Here is a 23,962-nt window from a genome sequence, read left to right on the forward strand (position 1 = left end):
TGATATCTCTGATGGTCACACAGTGGTCTTTCTGAATCATGGCATCGACTTTGTGTCAGTTCCCTGCTGTCACTGCAGTTGATGGTCTGCCACAACGAGGTTTGTCACACACGGACGATTCTCCCGATTGAAAACTCTTCATCCACCTTCTGACATTGCTATAGTCCATTGTACGCTCACCATACACTTTTTTCAGTCTTCTGTGGATTTCTGTAGTACTGCAGCCTTCATTTTCCAGAAATTCAATGACTGCTCTTTGTTTCATTTTGGATTCCATGGTATTTCTTGGACTACCTAAACAAAACTACATATATAGCTAGCAGACGTATTAAACTACAAACTGACAAAGTTTCAAATAAATGTTGCATATTATTTCAGAGTTATGAACATTTCGGCATTACTTTTTGAACAACCCTGGTAATCTGATATTTTTCTTGATTGAATTAAAACAACTGTTATTTATTTTCTATCAATCACAAATAAGAACACAAAATTAAACAAACATACGGCATATGAAAGTACTATCTAATATAGTGGCCTATTCATGGGGGTGCTTTCTCTTTGCTTGTCGCTTGTACTCCTCTTCTGGGGCATCTCTTGTCACTGTCCAACAGTAGTGATCACCTACCCTGATATCTTTGTTCCATTGTCTTGGTGGAATTGCTCACTATGCTTGTCACTCAGTGCACCACAGTTACCTTGTGTGGGTAATCCCGTGAATCGCATATATTTGAATAGGGGAGGGGACAAATAACTGAATTGGTCATTAGGCCCTGCCCCCTCTGTGCGAAACGCAGGTTCCTGGTAAGATTCTCTCCATTCTGCCCACTTCACTAGGAATACCCCTACATCGTCATAAATGGACTATATATCGGAACTCAGAGCTAACTGAGAGTTGTAAATGTCATATTCATTCTTTGCATGCTGAAATCAATTAGAAGTAACTTTTTTCACATCGGAAACATTTTCATTGTTGTGCAGTGTTATCAAGGCAAGGGGAGCCGGTGGTTAACGTCAGCCAGGGGATAAGGCTCTCTCCCTGCAGCCCCTCCCAGCTCAGGACGCCTTTCCACTGCGGTCTTGGTGTTCCCTGAGCTTCTCCTCCCTCACTTTCTACCCCCTCAGAGAAGCATAGCAGCCATTTTATGCAAGCCGATTTATCCAGGAAACGCTGTGTCCAGTCTCCCTGTATACCTCTCCCACGGGCCAGGTTAGACAGTGCTATATCCTACCAGCCACTGCAGTCTGTGTAGTTGATTTTAGTGCCCATTGCAGACATGTAATGTTTTTATGTGATTTGTGCTAGCGCTAATCTCTATTTTCTATACTGTCAGTTTATACCTGTCCTTGTTTTCTACTATACCCTGACATACTAAGGTATAGGGGGTTTATTGTAACTCCCATCTTCTATATAATTGTGAGGGCTATCACATACTACATAGTGTGGTTGCATTGTGCCACATATATAGCACAGTTGCACACTACATTGTGCCGTATTACACATACTGCAGGGTGTTCACTGCACTGTATTATACTGTGTATTCTATTATTCTTGTGGCTATGTCTGGTAGAGGAAAGAATAACAAGCAGCCTGAGGCTGCTGCCCCTACTCTGGTGTCCTGTAAATCCTGCTCAGCGGGCTTAGCCCCAGGGGACCTCATTCAGGGTAGTCTTTGTACTAATTGTTGCACAGCCCCAGGCCCCTCAGCATCGGTGTCTCTCCCTCATAACCTTCCCTGGGCTGCCTTTTCACAGATGCTGGCAAAACTTGCGGACCACATAGCAGTCCCCAGGGTGGGGATAGCCACAGCAGGTACTCCCTGCAAATCCTTAGCTTTCCCCGTGGGTAGATGTACTGTCTACCTCCGTACAGAGTTTGGCTAATACCTCTTTTGCAAATGCTGCAAAAGGAAAAGGCTTTACCTACTAAATGTGCCCTGTTATCTTCCCAGTCGTTATCTGATTCTGATATATCATGTGGGGAGGCAGAAGCTTCAGTGGACGCTCGCAAGCGGGTCGATGTTACCCCAATGCGCATGCGCACGACGGAGGGAGCTCCGTCGTGCGCATGCGCGAGACCCGGACAGCGACAGCCAAGTTGTCGCTCCGGGTCTCGCACCAAAGGGGGCGTGCTGTCGATGGTGACTGACAGCACGCCCCCTTTGGTGGGCGTGCCGGGGACGTGGCTGCCAGACGGAGGCCCGGGGGCGTGGCTGCCAGACGGAGGCGTTCCCATGGGAACGCCTACCGTCTGGGTCCGGTGATGTCAGTGGGAGTGATTTTATCTCTGATAGAGCCAAAATCACTTCAGGGCTTGCGGTCACCGAGACCCTACCGCAGGGTCTCGTCGCAAGCCCGATGGTCGCGATGGTCTTGACCATCGCGACCATCTCTTTGGCCGCTCGCATATGCTGTGGGTGCTCCATTTTTAGGTAGGAGGGCCCTGATTCAGAGCGAGCGCTCTGGTCAGAGTGTCCGGCTCTGAATCAGGCCCTCAGACCTCTCTCACTCTTAACTCCGTCTCAGGAGAAGAGGAGTCACCTTCTAAACTAAATAGACCTGCTCTTGTGAGAGCTGTAAAATCTATTTTACAAATAGAGTAATGCACTTTTTAAACTACAAAAGGTAGTTTTACTAGAAACTGATTACATGAGTGAAGCATGGAATATGCCTGGTAAAGGGTTTCAAATTCCAAAACTGTTCAGTTCCTTTTACCCTCTTCCAGCTACTGATTGCACTAAATGGGAAGTTCCTCCAGCAGTGGATTCTCATGTAACACGTCTGGTTAAAAATGCAACATTACCCATTCATACTGCAACCTCCTTGAAGGAGACTACAGATAGACATTTAGAAGCTTATCATAAACTAATTTGCTCTCTTACAGGAGCTAATACTCGTCTTGCTAGGGCTATGGCTTGAGAGTTGGGCAAAGGCCTTTAGAAGAGCCATTTCCCCCTGATGCTTCAAGGGAACAACTATCCTACGTATCTCACATTAGGGATGCAGACTCCTACTTAGGTGAAACAGCTATGGATACGGCTCTACTGGCCCCCAGGATATCCGCCACTTCGCTAGTGGCCCACCATATTGTTCACGCTCCGTTCCTAGAAAGCAGATTCAGACTCAAAACGGGCTCTGCAGTCTCTGCCTTATTCGGGAAACATCGTATTTGGTCCAGAATTAGAACAAATTGTGACTACTTTGGCAGCTTCCAAGACCCTGTTCCTGCCCTCTGCATATAATACAAAACTCAGGAAGTCATCCTTTTGCCCTCAAGGCAAAGCCAAGGGTCAGTCCTTTCCACGACAGCAGACATCAGCCAAGGCCTCCAAGCCTAGGGCCAAACAAGCCTGGGCTACTAGACGTCCACCTGTCAAGTCTAAGGACAAGCCTGCAATCTGACTGGGTGGAAGGCCAACTTCTTAAATTCGCCCAGGTTTGGTCTCCCACACATACGCCCTCTCTTTCCTGAGGCAACACCCCCCCCCCCAACAGTTCTTTTGCACAGGACCTCCATCGGACTCAACCAAGGCCCTGCTGCTCCAAAAAGCCATTGTCCTTACTAAATTCAGGAATAATAATTTGGGTCCCCTCCTCACAACTGGGCAAGGGCTATTATTCTACCCTTTTCTTAGTTCAGAAGCCCAATGGTTCTCATCGGCCTATCCTCAACCTCAAATCTCTGAACAAGTTTATCAGGGTGCCCAGGTTTTGTATGGAAACGCTCCATTCTATTATCCTAGCTATGGAGCCTGGAGATTTTATGGTATCCCTAGACATTCTGGATGCTTACCTACATGTACCTATAGCGCCTTCTCATCAACAATGTCTCCAGTTTGCTACACTGCAGCAACATTACCAATTTCAGACTCTGTCGTTTGGTCTCTCAACGGCCCCTCAGGTCTTTACCAAGATCCCGGCAGTTATGGCGGCATCCCTTCGCTGTCAGGGGATCAGACTGCTTCCATACTTGGATGATCTTTTGCTGTTGACCAGCTCCCCAGAGACTCTTCACCACCATCCGCGATAACCATTGCCTTTCTACATATGTACGGTTGGCTGATCAACTGGAAAAAGTCTTCCCTGACACCCTCTCAAAGGATGGTACATTTGGGAGTCCTCCTGGACTCTCGAGTTCAGAGAATTTTCCTAACGTCGGACAAGATTTCAACACTGCGGCACAGACTACGCAGACTGCTTCACAATCGCAGAGTGTCGATTCACTCTGCAATGCAGGCATTGGGATCAATGGTGTCCTCCTTTGACATGGTGGAGTTCACCTAGTTTCACTCCAGACCCCTACAACACCTGATCTCTCCAAGTGGAACGGGCTACCCCATCTGCTCAAATACCAGACAATGAGCCTCCCCCCCAGAGGTTTGCCTGTCCCTAACCTGGTGGCTACAGACTTCCCATTTGAACCAGGGTCGTCCCTTTTTGAATCCTGGACTGGGCTCTCCTCACCACAGACACAAGCCTCCGAGGGTAGGGCACAGTAACCGGCCAGCACTCCTTCCAGGGCCGGTGGTCCCCAGTCGAGGCAGTGTTGCCAATCAACATCCTGGAACTTCGAGCCATCCACAGAGCTCTCACTCTGGTTAAGAATATTCTGAAAAACAAACCAGTACAAGTACAGTGTGACAACGCAACGGCTGTGGCCTACCTCAATCAACTAGGGGGCACTCTAAGTCAGTCAGCAATGACAGAAGTGTCCCACATTCTCACATGGGCCGAACGCAATCTCCCAGCCATCTCCGCAGTGTTCATCCCGGGGATTCTTAATTGGGAAGCGGATTTACTCAGCCGTCACGCAGGAAAATGGTCTTTACATCCAGAAGTCTTTCAGCTTCTGGCAGACAAATGGGATCTTCCAGAAGTGGATCTCATGGTCTCAAGACGTAACAACAAACTTCCAATTTATGGAGTCAGAACAAAGGACCCCGATGCGGCCTTCATAGACGCCTCGTCGATGAAAAGGAACTTCAATTGGCATATCTCTTCCCTGTAATATCCTTGTTTCCGCGAGTGCTTCGGAAATTCAGACAGTAGGGGGGCACAGTCCTGTTCATAGCTCCGGCTTGGCCCAGACATCATTGATACTCGGATCCTCTAAGGCTCTCCATAGACGTTCTTCTTCAACTTCCTCTACAAGTAGACCTGTTGCCTCAGGGTCCATGTCAAAATCCAGACCTAGCCTGTCTATCTTTAATGGCTTGGCTCTTGAGACATCCATTCTAACGGCTAAGGGTTTCTCCAGCTCTGTGGTCCAGACCATGTTCAGAGCACGTAAACCGGCCTCAGCCAGAATTTACGACCGAATTTGGCATACGTATATCCAATGTGGTGCTCCACGAAAGTATGACCCTCAAGTCTTTAAAGTTTCTTCAGGCTGGACTGGATCTAGGCCTCTGCCTAGCACCTCTCAAAGTGCACGTTTCTGCTTTGTCTATCTGGTTTCATCGCAGAATTACTCCTACAGCCGTGCTTTGAGACTGACACAAAAATTGGTTTTCACAAAGTTTGCTGCTTCAGTGTTTTTAGACCTTTTTTTTTGTCAGATGTTACTATGGTATACTGAAGTAAAAATTACAAGCATTTCATAAGTGTGAAAGGATTTTATTGCCAATGACATTGTTTATTCAGAGTCAATATTTGCAGTGTTGATGCTTCTTTTTACTTCCAACAGTAAAGTATCCTGAGACCATTTATGTGTGGGGTTGCTTCTCAGCCAAGGAAGTGGACTCACTCACAATTTTGCCTAAAAACACAGCCATAACTAAAGAACGGTACCAAAACATCCTCCAAGAGCAACTTCTCCCAACCATCCAAGAACAGTTTGGTGACTAACAATGCCTTTTCCAGCATGATGGAGCACCTTGCCATAAGGCAAAAGTGATGACTAAGTGGCTCGGGGAACAAAACATTGAAGTTTTGGGTCCATGGCCAGGAAACTCCCCAGACTTTAATCCCATTGAGAACTTGTGGTCAATCCTCAAGAGGCGGGTGGACAAACAAAAACCCACAAATTCTGACAAACTCCAAGCATTGATTTGGCAAGAATGGGCGGCCATCAGTCAGTATGTGGCCCAGAAGTTGATTGACAGCGTGCCAGGGCGAATTGCAGAGGTCTTGAAAAAGAAGGGTCAACACTGCAAATATTGTCTCTTTACTATTACAATTACATTAAGTTTATGCAGTTACTACATCTCTAAAGTTCAGTCTTGGGGGTATATTTACTTAAGTGCAGGTTTTTAGAAATGGAGATGTTGCCCATAGCAGTCAGGTTCTAGCTATTATCTTGTAGAAGGTGCTAGATAAATTTAAGTAGAACCTGGTTGGTTGCTATCTACCTAAAAACCTGCACTTTACTAAATATACCTCTTAGTATCTGAAAGATAGAAAGGCAAGTCTAAGTTATTCTGAATGCCTAGTTCTAGATGATTTTGTCTAAAATTTAATTTGTGATTCAAGATGAGATTAATAGGGGTATTCAATATGGGTGCGATAACATAGTTTTTTGCGTTAATATCACTGGTTTTAGTTTTACACCGGATTCAATTTCAAAGACTTATCGCAGTTTTGAAAAGTCTTTGATATAAAACGGTGATAACTTTTCACCATTGAATAGGTGTCGAAAAAAAGTGCAGAATTGGGGTTTAGGGGTGCAGGCTTAAAAAAAAAAATAGCCTGCACCCCTGAGATTGACATTTAAAAAAGAACTGTCAAAAAAAGTTTAAAAAAAAAATAGGGACACCCCAAAAAATTTATTTAAAAATTGGCGTGCAAAAAAAAAAAACTGGGAAAAAATTGTTAAACAATAGGGAAATAGGTTCAGGGCTATTCTGCATGTATGCGGCAGATGTTTTCTAGAATAGAATTATAGCAGCAGGTGCACAAATGCAGGATTTTTAAAAACTGACTTTAGGGACTTAAAAATATGCTAGTACCCATTTTCATGTACCCCAAATTTGATGGGACCACTTAAAAAAACGAAAAAAATAACCTAAGTGCTCTTCTGCATCACTTCTTCAATGTCGGAAAAAAACATCTGCTTCGGCTATTTAAATCCCCGACTTTCAATTAAAGGCTAAAACGGGGGTACCAATAGTGTTCCCCCATGTTTTTACAACTTTAGAGGGGTCTTACAATTATTTTAAGGAAAAATTCGTAACTTTACGCAAATCCAACTTCGGAGTTTCCCGTTTTCGTTAATTTTATTTTGAATACGGGGATAAGCGGGAGCGCGCACCATACCTTTACGCAGAAAAAAACTCCGATATGAAACGTTAACTTCGCCAGGGAAGTTAACCTTTCATATTGAATACCCCTCTTAATCTCATCACTGGGTAAACTGTCAAGCAACAATCCATCCCTTTTGTATATTACTACCATGAAGGGGGCCAACTGAGACACCAGTGTGTCTGCATTATTCGTGATCACATGGACCGCAACATGGTGGCTGTGCACACGTTCCAAACCAACCTCATAAACCACATCAAAGCAACTGTAACCTGAAGTGAAGATCACTTCTCAGATGGTGCCTCAAGCAATACTGAGCAAGCAGTACTGCGCTATTTGTGTTTATGTAAATGCATAGAAGTGCGAAAATAGCTGTCTGCCATGATTTAAAGATGACCACCATTTCGAAAAGGAAGCACATTTGGATGGTGGCAACACTGTAGATGGTAGACAGATAGGGCAGGTCTGCCCTGTCTCAGCATGCATGGCTGGACTCCGTTACATGTGTGCAGCCAGCAAGCGGGCAATATCTATGAGTGTTTTAAAAATTATCTGTCCAAACCGATTACACTGCCCCACCTAGCTACTTCTAATGCCAACATTTTCTGGGGAAAACACTGTAGTGCTCTGTACATGGTTCTCTTGTTAAGCCAGCTTTGCTATCGGTACAGGTACGAATGGGCATTGTGCGTCATACAAATAGTTATAGTGGATTATGATTCTGTCAGCACAGGAAGGGTAATGATACACTGCCTACAGCCAACCGTTGCTGTTGGTAATTCTAAAGGAGTCACTGTTGAAATCACACTGCAAATGTGAATGTGTACTAAATGGAACATTTTCTCCAGAGCCTGTTGATCCTGAGGAGGAAGAGAAGCGACAAACAGAAGCAAGAAAAGAGAAACAAAGACGGAGAAGAGAGAAAAACAGTGAAAAATATGGAGATGGTTACAGGTCTGCTTTTACTACTTAGCAATTCGTGTTTAGTTTTAATGGGAAATAATATACAGCTATTGCTGCTAAATAGTCCTCCTGTAATGTCATTACTTAGTGGTACTGCCAACATAATTCCATTATAATTTTAATGGCATTTCCATTGTTTTATTTAGGATTACTTGTTCTCACTTGTAGAGTTCTTCCATTTAAGCTAAACACACTATTTCTAAAGATACATTAACACCTGTCATTTTTATGCAGTGTCATAATAATGAATGTGGTCTTAGCTTTAATATGCTAAACAATGATGTTAACATAACTTGTCCAATACTTTTGATAAATTAAGTTGTGAATTTTTTTTAATTTATTTTTTTAGTTTTCCCTATCCTAAAACTTGTTTTGTTCTCCAACACCGTAACAACCTTGAATTGTTTTATTGCCTTTCCAGTCTTGCAGTCCTGCAATTAGGAAGTGACAACTGTTCAGGTGTTTATGGCATTTGTGCAATGTTGGAGAAGCTCTAGTCAGTACAGCAAAGGTGTCCTAGAATACTGGTGTTATTGTCTCTTTTTAGAGTGAACCTTTCTATACTTAGTTACCCCTCAATTTACCAATCTACAAATAAAAGGGGTGTTTAAATGTCATTTTAATACAGTATAAATGAGTTAAGCCACGTACACACTAGACGATTAGTTGGACGATTTAAACGATATTATTATTGTTCATCGCGTCCAATATCGTCCAGTGTGTACGCGGTGAACGACCAATGATGCGTGCTCCTGCAGATCGTTAAAAGATGTCACTAATTGTCTGAACATGCAGAACCTGACGATATCGTCAGGTTCTGCATGTTCAGGGATGAGGGAGGGTGCCGCCACTGAATGATATCGTTAAAGACATTGAGCCCGGCACTGCAGGGGAAACTCGACGATATCACTCATGGAGCATATCATCTAGTGTGAATGAGCCTTTATACTGGTATTAATTGAGAAAATCAGTCTAAATGTACTTTGAGCTTTGACAGGTTCACATTAAGGCTAGCCTTGTTTGTACCATGGCTGTGAAGTTCTTCCCTGTATGTGACTTACTCTGTTACTAACCAAATCCCTTTTTCAGACTGGTTTTCACATGTTCATTCTGCAAGGTTAGAACATTTGATGAAAAGGGTATTGAAGAGCACTTGGAGAGTCCGGCTCACCAGGAGATGCTGGATTATATTCAAAAACAAACCAAATTTGACAAAACTGTTATGGAGTTCTTGCATGTAAGTGATGCACTGTAATTTTTACATGAATAAACTCCAAATTGTAATGTAGCCTGTACATGCATTACACGATAGGCACTTTGACTCTCCATATATGGCTGAGATATAAATCTACACAATTTAATACCTATGATAACAATCAGGGATTTATTATGTTAGTAAATCTAGCTTGGCATTTAAAATTAATGTACAAGCATTTCATTTAAACGTTGATCAAGGTTTAACATGGTACCAGTGATGGATGAAGTAATTTACTGGTCTCCGATGTATGAGTATACAGATGTGTTCTCCATACATCATTGCTGCAGTGGCACCAAGCAGCCCCTCTTGGCACACTTGGTCCTGTGGCTACTCTGCTAGGGTCGGGCATCCTTTTTTTGCCGAAAATATTTGTTGCGATACGGCTAGGGTGTACCAGGAGTCTGCGCTTATTAATTTCATATGCGACATTTGTATATCTGTGTGTGATTGAGCCTCTGAATCTATATATAAGTGCTGCAATTCAGCGGACATAACTTTTTTTCCACGCCAAGTTCCATTGTGCTTTTGTATATAGACTCTGTCGCACACAAATTTTATACAAGTGTCATATCAAATTAATCAGCACAGTCTCCTGGTGGTGTTCCTGGTAAATCACTTTTATGACTAAGCTGGATATTTCAGCAAATAGACGCCCGGAGTTGGCAGAGATGTATGGGACCCACAGGTCACTCCCGCCAGGCATCTCCCTCTACACGGCGTATTGAGGCTAGATGTATGCGGACGCATCTGTACAGTAACACCTGTTTGTACTGTTGGTTTTGTGCTGTTTCCCCAGTGAACTGAGGCAAACTGTCTTATTACAGGAAGCATGCAATGCATGGGTGAGGTAGAAGTTGATCTGTGAAGACATGATGCGCACATCTTAATTGCTTTGTCCATGTGATAATGGAATACTAGTCTAAGGAGATGTTTGTGTAGTTTATATATTGTAACTGCCTTGTTACATTCTCCATTTATGTGACAGTTTGAAGTGCTGTACATCTGTATTGTTTGTTTAAAAATAGCAAATTAAGTACAGTAAGTAAAACTTCAAATTCCTTCTAGAATCTGTTTTTTTCAGAGCATTTTACCATAGAAGTAATCTATCAGTAGTGACAGCCTTTTTAACTACATTCACTGTGCAATATTGATGCAGCTATGGTCAAACATATATTTCTCCTTCATCCACTAGGGGACACTGGAGTTCAAGACAGTGGGTATAGACGGTGGTAGAGCAGAGCCTGGCACTTTAAATAATTTAAAAGTGTGACTGGCTCCTACCCCTCTATGCCCCATCAGCCCCAGTTTTTAGAATGTGCCCGAGAGAGCCGGACGCACATCTGGCTGTCTCCAGCCTTTTTCATATTTTTTATTTAAACAAGCATTGAGGACAGGCAGACTGCTTGCTGTGACAGTCTGCCTGCTACGGGGGAGCCGCCGGGAGTGCACCACACGGCTACTGCAGCCTGTGTCCGGTGATCCTGAGGAGGGGGCACCAGCAGATGGAGTCATCGGACCCTGCGAGGACCCGCCACTGCTGACACCGGCATGTGTCCAGGTTCCTCGCCGCCCCCTCAGCCCAGCATCCCGGCCGCAACAGCCCGTAAGTATATCCCACCACTCCTGACTAGCTGGAGTGGTGGGCGAAAGTGCTGGGCTCAGGACAGCGCGCGCTGCGCGGCTGTTACACAGCCTCCTTCCCCCTGCCAGTAAACAGGCAGTGTCGGAGCTGCTGATGAGACCCGCTGCTGCACTCGGCAGTCAGCGTCCGGGTATCTGGCTTAGCCTAGCCACTGTTCCCCCTCTCCTATTTAAATGAGGGGATGGATAAAACAAGAGGCCCCTCTACGTTGGTGACAGCGCGGTGCTAGCCGCAGCTGTCATTGAAGACGCCTGCTCCTCACTCCTATATGCAAGGAGGGAAACTGCTGCGTCCCACAGCTACATAACGGGAGTCTGCAGCCCCGCTATTATAGCCCTGCATAACGGGGCTGGGGCGGGGCTTAAGGAGCCGCTCAACGCGGCTCTAAGTTGCCGCGCTGGTGCTTGTTGAAAGTACCGGCGCTGGCTTATGCTCATTAGCCGCTGTAAAGCGCGGTACAGCGCTCTTAGCGGTTGGTTGCTTTGCCGGTGCTTATTTGAAGAAGCACCGACGCTGGCTCTCACAGCGCTATGCCTGCCTAGAAGAGAGGCTGGAAGATAACATAGCGCTAGTAGTGCAGAGTCCCCGTTAGCGAGACGGGGTTGATGTACCGCCATCAATGTGGCGTTGGGGGCGGGGCTTAGCGGCGACCCGGCCAAGGCCAAAACGCTGGGCTCAAGGACAGCGCGTGCCGCGCTGCGGTTAGAATGAGAAATGAGCACAGCTGCGCCTTTGTACGGGATCCCCCCTTATGTAGTCTGCACTGCAGCAGCATCCCTGAGGTTAGTAAGCGGCTCACTGTAATAATGCCGCTTCCCTGTACAACGCTCGGGAACATCCTGCCTGAGCAATGCCAGCAGTCAGTTCCAACACAGGTGGGCAAGCGCTGACCCCCCCCCCCCCCCCTGCTCAGGAGAGAGGCTGGAAGAAAGGACCCGCCATAGCTGAAATCGGCAGAGTCCGGGTCTCCTGCCCCTTCCCCAGCATGGCTGTTAGTAGGGAAGCCTCTGTGGCTTAGTGGGTTAAAAGCTAATCTCACTACTGGTTATGATGGTGGAGCCCCTGGTTCTAATTCCCATCTAGATCTCTATTCCTGACAGCGGTGAGGTCTACGTTGCACCGTGCACCCTCCCGCCCTGTATGCTGCGTTCTCTTGCAGGGAGGTGCGGGCGCTGTTGCAGTGCTTGTACAGGGAGGAGGCTTTCCGGTGGCGCGCACTCCACGCGCTACAGACCTGGGCCCTCCATTTCAGTATTCAGGCTAGGCATAATGCAGCACTGCCTTAGCGATTAGCAGCTCTCATCTATTAACAGGAGGAGACGCTGCGTTACGCAGCTCCTGGCTGTGCTGAGCAACTTTACATGCCCGCTCCTCCAAATGATGATTAAGCCCCCCTCGCTTGTGTAGGAGCCATGATCGCTCCTCCCGTGTTATCGGCACCGGCTGGACCTTCAACTACTCCGCTTTTATGCGGTTCTACTGCGGGGGCAAGTAGCGCTGTGTTGACTGGAGTATATCAGTGGCTCACACAGCGTGGTAATTCAGGAATGCATACGGTCCAGCGACTACAACAGCGCCCCTGCTTCCCTCTTATGGGCAGCAGTATCTACCTGCACACAAGCAGTATAGCTCAGTGCACTACCTGCAGCAGGGAGTGCTTTAGCACTGGTCTCCTACGAGACCCCTCCCTTTTTGGGAGTGCTTCAGTAAATAATAGGGAATGTCCGTCACTGTATGACAGGAGTATTCCCAGCTAAATACGCTGTGCTGACGGGACACGGTCCCGCCATTTTTCCAGACAGTGTAGTGGTTAGCGTTGCTGCCTGGCAGCAGTGAGGTCGTGGGTTCTCTTCCCACCGTGGTCCTAGCTGTGTGGAGTTTGCAAGCAACGGGTGTTACCCCCTGTTATGGCTTCCCCTTGGTTCTATAACAAAGGGCACTTGGCTTAACCTAATTAAAGATATATAGTATGTATAGTACTTGTACTAGTCATTGTTCTGGTTGCTGGGGCCAAAACTTATGGTTATAGCTTACCCGTAACCAGGGTTAGCACATTATTGCGTCCCATCCCCAGGCTTATGCCTCATAACCCTGAACACGCTCTATCTCGTCTGATTTTGGAAACTAAGCAGGGTCAGGCCTGGTTAGTACTTCGATGGGAGACCACCTGGGAATACCAGGTGCTGTAGGCTTATATAGGTGCCAGCACATATACTACATTATAGGCTGGTTTTAAAGCCTTACAGTTCTGTATAGTGCTAGCTACTGTGCATAGCTAGTTGTTAGCAGAATGGGAACTAGCCTAAACCCCTGTTTGCACTATAACACCGCTTTATGCGGTTCTGAGAGGGGCCAGTTACTCAGCCGGTGCACATTCCCGGCTAGAGGCGCTGGGCTGACGGGACACTGTGCCGTCATTGCAGCGCAGGGTATTACCCACTGTCAGGCTTCCCCTTGGCTTTATAACAAAGGGTGCCTAGCTTAATCTAATGGCCTGATATCATAGCCTGTGAAGGTTACTCCATGGTGTACTAGCTACTCTGCCTAAACTGAGATCGTCTTTTTGATTCCCTCTTCGAAAAACGGGTTAATCTGGAGCTAAAATAGCTCACCTGAAGCACGCACGCTCATAATATATAAGGCGAGTACACCAGTAACAGAAGTCCCAGGAACGACACCAGTCTGGGACAGCACGCTGCTAACACATCTTGCCTCTACGCCATAACAGAATGACGGCCACATGAGCAACCTCCCGGCGTGGAAGTAAGCCACGGTATATATGTGTGTGTATGTATATGTGTGTATATATATATATATATATATATTAGTATATATATTAGTATATATATTAGTATATGTTGTATTTTATACCAGCCCTGCTTTAGAATATATACATTCTGGAGTGAATTTGTCCTTCCATGGCGCTAATTATGCTCAGGTTCTATTTTAAATATTATCGTCGCCTACTAAACTTGTATGTAGGTACACGTATGCATATGTGGATATCTCGTCTTATCCTTACCATAACATACTAGCATAATTAAAGATGCTACGATTGGAGGCTGGACGCTCCTGATGCGGTAGTTGGTACAATGACTCCGCTTTACACTATCTCTCCCTAGAAATTGGGTTGTGTGTGTGTGTATGAATATATAATGTTTATACTTCCACATTCATTAGGTTTACCTATTATTCCACGGATGCGTAGCCGTCTGGGTTTACCATAAGCTGTAGGCTATATCCATTCCTATTATATGGTGGTTCTATAAACTAGAGTCATGTTCTGCAGCTTACATAGTGATAGTCACAATTCCCTGGGCATTGCTTCCAGTATGGTCCCTATACATGTCCTGGGGCGCGCCCCATTCGGGGGATCTATTCTCATTACAACTACAGTGGTGCACTTGTTTCCGAACAGGTACCCTTCTCAGTATCTATTCCGGTACTCCATATTTTTGTCGCATATCTCAATAAAATGAGTCTCAAAAGGGCCCTTAGGTACAATTCATACCATGAGGCCTTGGGCCGCCCACAGAACAGGCTCAATTTAGAGTCCCGTTATACGACCACCTTGTCTCCACTAACATTTTATTAGTTTCCACAGTCATTTCTACTGCACTTCTCCAGACTAAGGTCCGTGCTGTGGAGCATTGGTCTTAGCCCACTGAAGCTACTCTTTATACCTAACATGGCGGGTTGCTGTGTGATAAAAGGTCAGTGACATTCTACATAGCGTCCAGAGTGCTTGTGGTCGCTCACAGGTAAGAGCTTACCTCACTAATGCCTAGGAAGATGCTCCTATTTCATGCAACCTGACATACATAACGTTAATCTCCCTTACGGAGCCTAGCGGCTGTCCTAGCAGCCCTCTGCTCTTTTAATCAGTTGGCTCTACACTTTAGAGTTTCCCTGGTGTGTGGGTGCATAGTTTGTACATTGAGATTAGCGACACTATTCTACTAGAATCTGTTGGGGTTATGGACCAAAGCGCATCTCTGGGCTAGTGCACATCTTTACATAAGTGTGACAGTCACTATGTTCCACGCAGGGGGCCTGGTTGGGTTTTCCTGTTCAGTATCTGTTGATATTTTATCACACTAATAGGTACCTGACGGGTACTTGCATGGTTGTCCTGCTGCCCTGGCCTTGCTGTGTGGGATGTTTCCCTATATTGGTAGCTCTCCCTGGGTGGGGTTACATTCGTGCTCCTTTACTGCTAAGTTCCTGGTTGTTTTCACACTATGTTCGGGCCGGCAGTTGGTACTGACTACGCACTTCCATCAGGTTGGAAGTTGTCTTTTTATCCCTGTTTTCAGTATGGGTTATACTGCTGTCTGACCCTCTGAAAGGAATTGTAGTCTCCATCCTCTCGTATTCGCCTCTACCTCATGTCCCGTGGGATCTCCACACGTTGGAGACTTCTATGGTATAACCTTTCCGCTGGTTCACAACTTTGTTGTAGTGGGACCTCATGGATCATTCCAAGCGATTGTTCGGTCTTGTCTTTGACCTCGCAGCATACTCTTTATTGGGGGTCTGTGGACAGGATCAACTTTGTATCTGTTGATTGGTATTGTCATACTTCTATCTATATGATTATGACCAGCGGTGCTGGGATTCTGCTGTCTGCAGCTGTTGCAGTTTCCTGTGCAGACTCTAGTACGATTCACGAGTTCTTCTCGTTTTCTGCCCTTCTCCTATGGATTCTTGTTGGGGCTCTCTGCTACCAGCTGTCTGGTTTGGTCTATTTTCAGCCACTTCTCAACTGTGATTGTTTTCTCGCCAGCCGTTCTGTTCATTTTGGCTTCCGCTGTGCGTACGTTGTGGAAGTTCTTCTGTGACTGTCTCCTGAGGAGTAGTGTTTGTCTACTGTGCTCTACGACACTTGATCCTCTGCCTCTGCTGGGCCTATTGTTCTTGGCAGTCCCTATTTCGGTTTGGCCGAGGGGTCAGCAAGTTCTCCGCGCTTCCCACCCAGGAGGTTGGCTTTGGGACGTCCCCACTGTCTTGAACTCCAGTGTCCCCTAGTGGATGAAGGAGAAAACAGGATTTTGGTACTTACCGATAAATCCCTTTCTCCGATTCCACAGGGGACACTGGACGCCCGCCCAGCGCTGCGTACCTGACGTTTTGTTGGGTTCATTCTATGGTTGTGTGACTGCATGGTTCCCGGTTATGGGTTCCACTGTTCTCATTCAGTCGGTCTTGTTCTGTTCTGTGGTCGTCTCCTTCTCCTCGTTTTCTTTTCTCTTGTCCTCCGTCTCCTCTCGGGCTCAGTTCTTAAACTGGGGCTGATGGGGCATAGAGGGGGAGGAGCCAGTCACACTTTTAAATAATTTAAAGTGCCAGGCTCTGCTCTACCACCGTCTATACCCACTGTCTTGAACTCCAGTGTCCCCTGTGGAATCGGAGAAAGGGATTTATCGGTAAGTACCAAAATCCTGTTTTTGCACTATACAGCATCAAAACATTCCAGAAATATTAATAATGCATACTCTAATTCATAAATATGGTCTCTATTAGAACTTGTTATATTTTTTTTTTTTTTTTTTATATAGGAATGCTTAGTAAACAAGTTCAAGAAGACTGCAGCACGTAAAGCACAGTCCATCCAATATGAGGCTGCAAAAGGTCCAGAGAAAGATATTATGGAAGGTAACACTGGCTAAATTATCCCATCAAATTGGTCTTACTGTAATTTGTGGCAGAAAATGGCAAAGCTCAATCTAATTTTCTAATTAGGACAAATGGAAATGTTTCAACAGAAGGATTCGGCTGTTTTACCCTAACATTTTAATCCTCAATGGTAACTGGTTCATTAAACTGTTTGCCTTCTTGCTACATTTCTGTCTACTTATGCTATTGCATCTTTTCCTGTTTAGGAGTTACTGCAGATGAGCACATGATGAAAGTTGAAACTGTACATTGCAGTGCTTGCAGCGTCTATGTTCCTGCGTTACATACTTCTGTGCAGCTGCATCTCAAATCTGCCGATCACTCAAAGAGCAAACTGGTAAGAGACTCCTTTTACCTCTGCAGTCAAAGGAATCCTTGCAGTTATTGCATTAAAACTAATATAGATTTGAAGCCCATACATGTGCTGATGCGGTTGCTTACAAAGTGCAGAACACTAAAAGAAATGGGTTTCTATACAAATCTGGTCATGTGCTATTACTTCAGGGCAGTTGTCTAAAGTTTGTACTTCATTCTTGGGGCCTGTGCATACATTGCATTTGCCAGAATGTTTAAAGAAGCCTAGCTTAATAGTTTCCAGTGTATGAAGCATGATACAAGACAACTAACTTTTTGGTCCATTAAGCATATGCCTTTGTAACAAGGATTTTAATCACTAGTCTGATTTTGAAAATTTTTTTTTTATTTTTTTATCCTTGTATGTATTTTTCAGTGTACTTGTCCTTGTAACATGGTTTCAAATATGATATTATTGTAATCTTCTACTCTCAGGCCTATAAAGATCAAATAAAAAGAGAGAGCATTTTGACTGCTACAAGCATACTGAACAATCCACTTGTAAATGCGAGATATAAACTTTATTTGAAGGTAAGCTAAAATACTTTCATAAACTCCCAGAATAGTCAATTGTTAGTTGTTTTCTAGGAGTAATGGGAATCTGTGTAAAGCTATTGGGGGGTTTTTGGCCCTAAACTTTATTCCACGGTTGACTTTGCAAAGTGATTGCTGTGACACTCTGTTGCCAGTGTGGCAAAATATTCAACACGGTTTACATTTATCTACAAAATGTACTGCATTATTCAGCTTTGTTCCACACAACCTTACACAATGAATTGAGTCATTGTCCCACTCAGAAATGCAAATTTACATGGTGTGGAATGACTATATCAAAATGGGACTCCAACGTAGTGTTGCTGGAACATCGTAACTGTGAATTAAATATCACTCTCCTGGGTGTGGACTGCATATCGAGGAGCAAGTGTTGACCAGGTTTGCCAAACACTTCCATTGGGAATAAGTCTATTCTACATCCTTAATGTAGTCGTCATCGGATTGTGGTCTTATGCTGCATACACACACAACGATTTTGTTACCAACGATTTTATGAACAATTTTCTGTCAGATTATCTGTCAGATTTTTTAAAGTGTAATAAACGATTTTTTTGAACTACAAACGATTTTTGCATATTCCCTTAATGAAAACCGTTGAGTTGACAAGTCTGACTGAACTACAAACGTGAACGCACATGAACGATTATCGTTCATCGTTAGACTCATAAAGTTAACGATTTTTTTTAACGATAATCGTTCAAAAAATCATTGTGTGTGTATGCAGCTTTAATATATAAAGGTTCACAGAACTAAAACTTTAATAGCAACAAATCTCTTGTTTCTTCTTCCTCCACTAGAGGGCACAGAGGCAACACTGGGTGTAGCCTAAAGTGGAGAGCCTGGGCACCAAATGATTAAATTAAAATACCCACAAGCCCAGACTTCCTCTCCTCTATACCCCACCCCCAGCCAGCTACCATTAGTTTCAGTGTGTTGCCAGCAGGAGCTGGGCACCATTTATAGGGAGGGGGCTGGAGGATGGTCCCACTGCGGTTTAATTTATTTAGTTAAATGTATTCATAATTTTTTTTACACAAGTGGGCAATGAAACCGTTCTATAGGACGCCCCACTGCTGCTCCACCACCCCAGCACTGACGTCTGGGTTAGTGACTTTGGCCGCGGTCTCCAAACACCAAAGCCGGCGCTCAGAGGGGATAAGGTAAGGCGGCTCCCTGCAGGTTACCGCCAGTGCAGGAGACCACCGACAGGACTGGCTAGTGGGGACTCCCGGTCTTCCACGCCTGCCCACTATACCACAAGGGAATAATTGTGGAACAGGGGGCTGCTTAATAGCAGCAGTTATCATTAGCCCTAGGGACAAATCAGACTTGGAGGGGTGCGCTCCCTGTATGCCTCTGCTTCAATCCTGGGGCACACTTGCTCTATGCAGCTATCAAGCCGCAGGGCAGGATCCTCCTCATCGGAACGCTGAGAGGCCATTTTCCTCACAGCCTGCCGCAGCACAGCACGGGGAGAGGAGCTGGGCTCCTGTGTCCTCTAATCTGCTTTTAGCGGGTACGTTATGTATAATTAGCTCCTTCCTGCTTATTTGGTTGGATGTGGTCTGTGTGTATGTGTACTTCTACTCTGTGTACCTGCTGTGGTTACTGGTCACCTGGGGAACATCCCTTACAGTTGGTGCGGACAGCTGTCAGTATAGTTATATATACATAGCACTTTTTAGAACCTTTTTGCTACCCCTGATCTCCATTGTAATCTTGGTTTCTGAGTATTTCTGTGACTATAACGATGTCCAGAAATAAGACTCCCAAGAAAGTGGGTGCTTCAGTGATGCACACCTGTAAAAAAATTGTGTTTAATGTCATCTCTCCTCAGAACTCGGAGCAGGATGGCCTTTGTGTCAGTTACTGTACAGCCCTTCAACAGGCGATTTTTTTACCCACAGGATCCAGCAGGATCTGTCTTGGGCGTCCATGTTAACACAGGTAATGTCGCAGTTTGTAGACCGGCTGGTAGCTCCAGTGCCCCTTGTTCCTAGCTCTGCGTAACCGCTTCCTATGGTGGAGCCACAATGGATGGCAATCATTTTCTCAGTCCGTACAGGGGTTAGCTCAGACGTCGTCATCCTTTCAGTAGATGTTAGATAAGGATAGAGCTCCCAGACACAGGCCTGCTGCACACAAGAGTACTACGCCATTCTCTGGGGGAGTTTCGGAGGTGCGCTCTGACTGGAAAGCCAGTGCTTCAGTTACCTCTGACTTTGAGACTTCTTCGGTCAGAAGATACTGCCCCCATTAGATGTAGAGGCTCTTATCAGAGCAGTAAAATCTAATCTAGTTTAGGGTTCAGAGCAACCTCCTAGATCCAGGGAACCTGTATTTAAGATACAGAAGAAGACGGTAACTGAATTTCCTACTTCGGCACAGCTAAAAGACCTCCTAGCAGAGGTGTGGACCCACCCCAATAGACTCTTTCAAGTTTCTAAGCACATTGCTATCTTTTACCATCTCCCTGCAGTGGGTAGGGCTAAGTGGGAGTCTCCTCCCCCAGTAGGCATCCCACATTACTCGTCTTATTAGGTCGTCTCTTGTTCCTATTTCTAACACTGCTTCACTTAAAGATCCCATGGATAGGAAGTTAGAAAATTTCCTGAGGGCCATTTATGTTAATGCGGGTGCTCTTGCTCGTCCAGCACTAGCGTCTGCCTGGGTGGCTAAAGCTACCAGTCGCTGTGCGTATGCTTTAGATTAGAAAACTGACTTACCTCGGGTACTCTCATGGGAGACCTGTTGTCTCTAGTGGGGAATGTTAGGGAGGCAGCTTCCTACCTGTCCGAAGCGGCCATAGATTCAGGAATTTTAACCTCTAAGGTATCGGCTTCTGCCATTGCAGCTAGAAGAAAGGTGCACATAATCCAAATAGGCTCTAGACACACTTCCTTATTCAGGAAACATTCTGTTTGGACCTGAATTAGACAAGATCGTGGCTACATTGGCGGAATCTAAGTCTGCTTTCTTGCCTTCAGTGGCTCCACCCATGACTTCCGTTTCTCTCTCCTTTCGTCCCCAGGGCAGAGCTAGAGGTCAGCCGTTTTCCAGAAGCCAGGGTCCTGCCTTGAAGGACTCTAAGCAGTCCTGGTCCACCAGATGATGCCAGCTTCTTCTCTTTTCCACAGTGTGGATGCCATCCACGACAGACGCATGGGTCGTAGGCGTCGTGTCTCAGGGCTACGCTCTAACATTACAGCAGCGCCCGCCATCCTGGTATTTTTTTCACCGGCCTTCCTGCACAGCCAGGAAAAGCAGAAGCTCTCGAAGTCTATTCACGCTCTCCTGGCCTCCAAAGTCCTCATTCCCGTCCCCCTGTCGATTTGGGTTTCTACACCAATCTTTTTTCTAGTACAGAAGCCAGACTGCTCATTTATGTCCATTCTTAATCTGAAGCACCTGAACATGTTCCTCAGGATACACAGATTCCGCATGGAGTCCCTTTGCTCCGTCATTCTGCTTCTGGAGCTGGTGGACTTTATGGCATCTTTGGATATCCAGGATGCCTATTTCCCCATCTGAGCCAGTTACCAATACTTCCTCAGGTTTACGGTAAGAATCAACCATTATCAGTTTTAGGCGTAAACATTTGGTCTGTACACGAAGGTCATGGTGGCACATCTTTGCCGCAGGGGCGTCCTAATTTTGCCTTACCTAGATGCTTCTCCTGGTCTAGCCTTAGACGATTCTCAGGGATCACATCCACCTGACTGTGGAAATCCTCCAGTTACCCGGGTGGATAATCAATTGACGGAAATCCACGTTAACTCCTTCTCGGGAGATGCTCCACTTGGGAGCATTGTTTAACTCAACAACTCTTCATCCCAGCGAACTAAATCTTGGGTCTACAATCCAAAATCTTCGTCTTTCATAGCCACCGTCTAGTGTCCATGGGTTCTCTTGTCTCCACCTTCGATATGGTGGAGTACTGTCAGTTCCACTTCCGGCCTTTTCACTTTGTCATTCTTAGACAGTGGAACAAGTCTCTCATGAACCTCAGGGCGCAGGCGCTCATTCTTCCCCGAGAGGTTAGTCTCTCCCTACTGTGGTGGCTCTAGCGCTCACACCTGGACAAAGGCTGCCCATTTTGAATCCAGGGCTGGATCTTACCACTGATGCAAGCCTTCAAGGGTGGGGGGCGGTGACGTATCATCAGACCTTCAAGGGTCGTTGGACGCTTCAGGAAAGCCAGCTGTTGATCAATGTCCTGGAACTCTGATCCATATTCAGGGCTCTTTGCCAGGTACAGCATCTTTTTCAGGGACATCAGGTAAACGTACAGTCAGACATCGCAACCGCAGTTGCTTACGTAAACCACCAGGGCGGCAATGAAGGTGGTCAGCCACATTATCTGTTGGGCTGAGCGTCACCTCCCAGCACTGTCTGCAGTCTTTCTCCCAGGTGTCCAGAATTGGGAAGCAGACTTTTTAAGCCGTCAGGACGTTCATGCAGGGCACTGCATCCGGACATCTATCAACTGCTGGTCCGCTGTTGGGGCTTGCCGGACATAGACATGATATCGTCTCGCCAACTAACAAGATACTGCTCCCGCTCCAGGGATACTGATGCTCTCCTGGTAGACTCCCTGGCGGTTCCATGGGACTTCCCTCTGATTTACATTTTCCCTCCGGTCTTCATGATTCCTCGAGTTCTCCGCAAGTTCAAGCTGGAGGGAGGCACAATGGTCATGGTCTTCCTCTGTAGTCCGTGCTTCCATCCGGATCTGGCCTTTCTCGCTTTGAGCGAAGAGGTTTTCCAGAAGGGTCATTCGGACCATGCTGAATGCTAGGAAGCCTTCTTCAGCAAGGATCTAGCACAGGGTTTGGCTTGCCTATTTTGCTTGGTTAACCCCAGGTCTTCCCCCAGGTCTTTTCGCCTGTCCCGTGTGTTTTCGACAGACATCCCAGTGTTGTCCCTGTGCCCCCTAATAGAGGAAGTAGAAGAAAAGGAGACTAATGTTGCTTACCTGTTAAGTCTCTTACTTCAACTCCATACGGGGCACAGAGCGCCCACCCTGACACACCTGACTGCTGGGGTGTGTTTACTTGGTGACCTGTCCGGCTATACTCTCCACTGTCTGTCTGTCTGGTTCTGTGTGTGTGCCAGACCACCTTCTCCTTGCTTCTGCCATGGGCTTGCAAACTAAACTGATGGTCGCTGCCCAGACTATCCTCTTATCCTCTTCAGGCTATACCCAGTGTTGTCCCTGTGCCCCCTATGGAGTCCTAGAAAGAGACTTAGCAGGTAATAAAAATAAAAAGGGAGACTTATGTTGCTGAAGTACTAATTGTTATTTTACTCCAGGGGGAAAATCCGTTCGAGGTTCAAACTGAGGAAACTGCCCAAGCTGAAGCTGCTGCTGAGGAAGCTGCAGATGATGTTCCTGTTGATTCTATTGCTGATGGAATGGATATTGCTGGAGAACAAGACGCAGAAGACTTTACTGCAGACTCACTGACAACTACTGATGAAATATAGTTAAACCCTATATTGAAGGCTGAAAGATCCCTCCTTTTTAAACTGGTGTGCCATCCTATTTTTAAATCTGGGCTTGTGGGCAATGAGTGTAAAGTTTTGTATTTGCATAGAAAATACTTATCCTTGTTTAAATTTTTGCATCTTCATACTATTAATTTCTTTCAATTTTTAATATGTTAATCTTATGTTTATTCATGGGGGCTTTTATTTTCAGTTACACAGGTCCTAGTATTTTTTAACTGAAAATGCTGTGAAGTCTTTAAATTAATTTGTACAATGTTGAACAGTAGCTTGTGCACCATAGTAATGTGGCAAAGTAAACGTTTCTTTTTCAATTTTTATTTTTTATATTTTTTTGTTTGCTACTTAAATCATTTATGTCTGAGACCAAAATAAATCTCAATCCTAAACCTAAAAACAGTCTTTTCAACTTCTGCAAAAAAAAAATCTTTATAAAGGTGTGTTTTTTTTTTTTTTACACTTAAACACTTTGATCCATAGCTACAGGGAAAAAGACGGGATGGTGTATAGGTTTGGGGGATTCATGCATAAACTAATTGTGCAGCATCTTAACTACTATTCTATTTTATTAAAGGAAAAGCCAGGTGCAGGGAGTCAGTCCTCATTTTTAACTTCTTTTACCCATCTAACATTCATGCATTTCAAACCACTTAAAGACAGGGGATGATGCAGAGGTTGAATAAGGTAATTCAGAATTTACCATGATAAAGTGGAACTGAACTTTAGTTATTCTAATTGATAGGAAGCATTATATGCAAAGCAAGAGG

At 45.4% G+C, this 23,962-nt stretch overlaps 1 protein-coding gene across 3 annotated transcripts in view; it reads left to right on the plus strand.

Annotated features, from left to right (window-relative positions):
- Positions 1 to 23,762, plus strand: part of LOC148540844 (DBIRD complex subunit ZNF326-like) — a 35,695-nt gene extending 11,933 nt beyond the window's left edge. For 2 of the 3 annotated variants that reach the window (XM_088482308.1, XM_088482329.1), the window contains exons 5-10: positions 8,088 to 8,193; positions 9,292 to 9,439; positions 16,661 to 16,757; positions 16,985 to 17,115; positions 17,568 to 17,663; positions 23,001 to 23,762. In XM_088482308.1, the coding sequence (XP_088338434.1) occupies positions 8,088 to 8,193; positions 9,292 to 9,439; positions 16,661 to 16,757; positions 16,985 to 17,115; positions 17,568 to 17,663; positions 23,001 to 23,174 (752 nt within the window). In that variant the 3' untranslated portion in view covers positions 23,175 to 23,762. The remainder of the gene's footprint in view (positions 1 to 8,087; positions 8,194 to 9,291; positions 9,440 to 16,660; positions 16,758 to 16,984; positions 17,116 to 17,567; positions 17,664 to 23,000) is intronic. The other variant, XM_088482320.1, reaches the window with a different exon arrangement.
- The last annotated feature ends 200 nt before the right edge of the window (positions 23,763 to 23,962 follow it).

The sequence above is a fragment of the Taudactylus pleione genome, unplaced genomic scaffold (assembly GCF_031769625.1).
Source record: "Taudactylus pleione unplaced genomic scaffold, aTauple2 ptg000017l, whole genome shotgun sequence".
Taxonomy (NCBI): domain Eukaryota; kingdom Metazoa; phylum Chordata; class Amphibia; order Anura; family Myobatrachidae; genus Taudactylus; species Taudactylus pleione.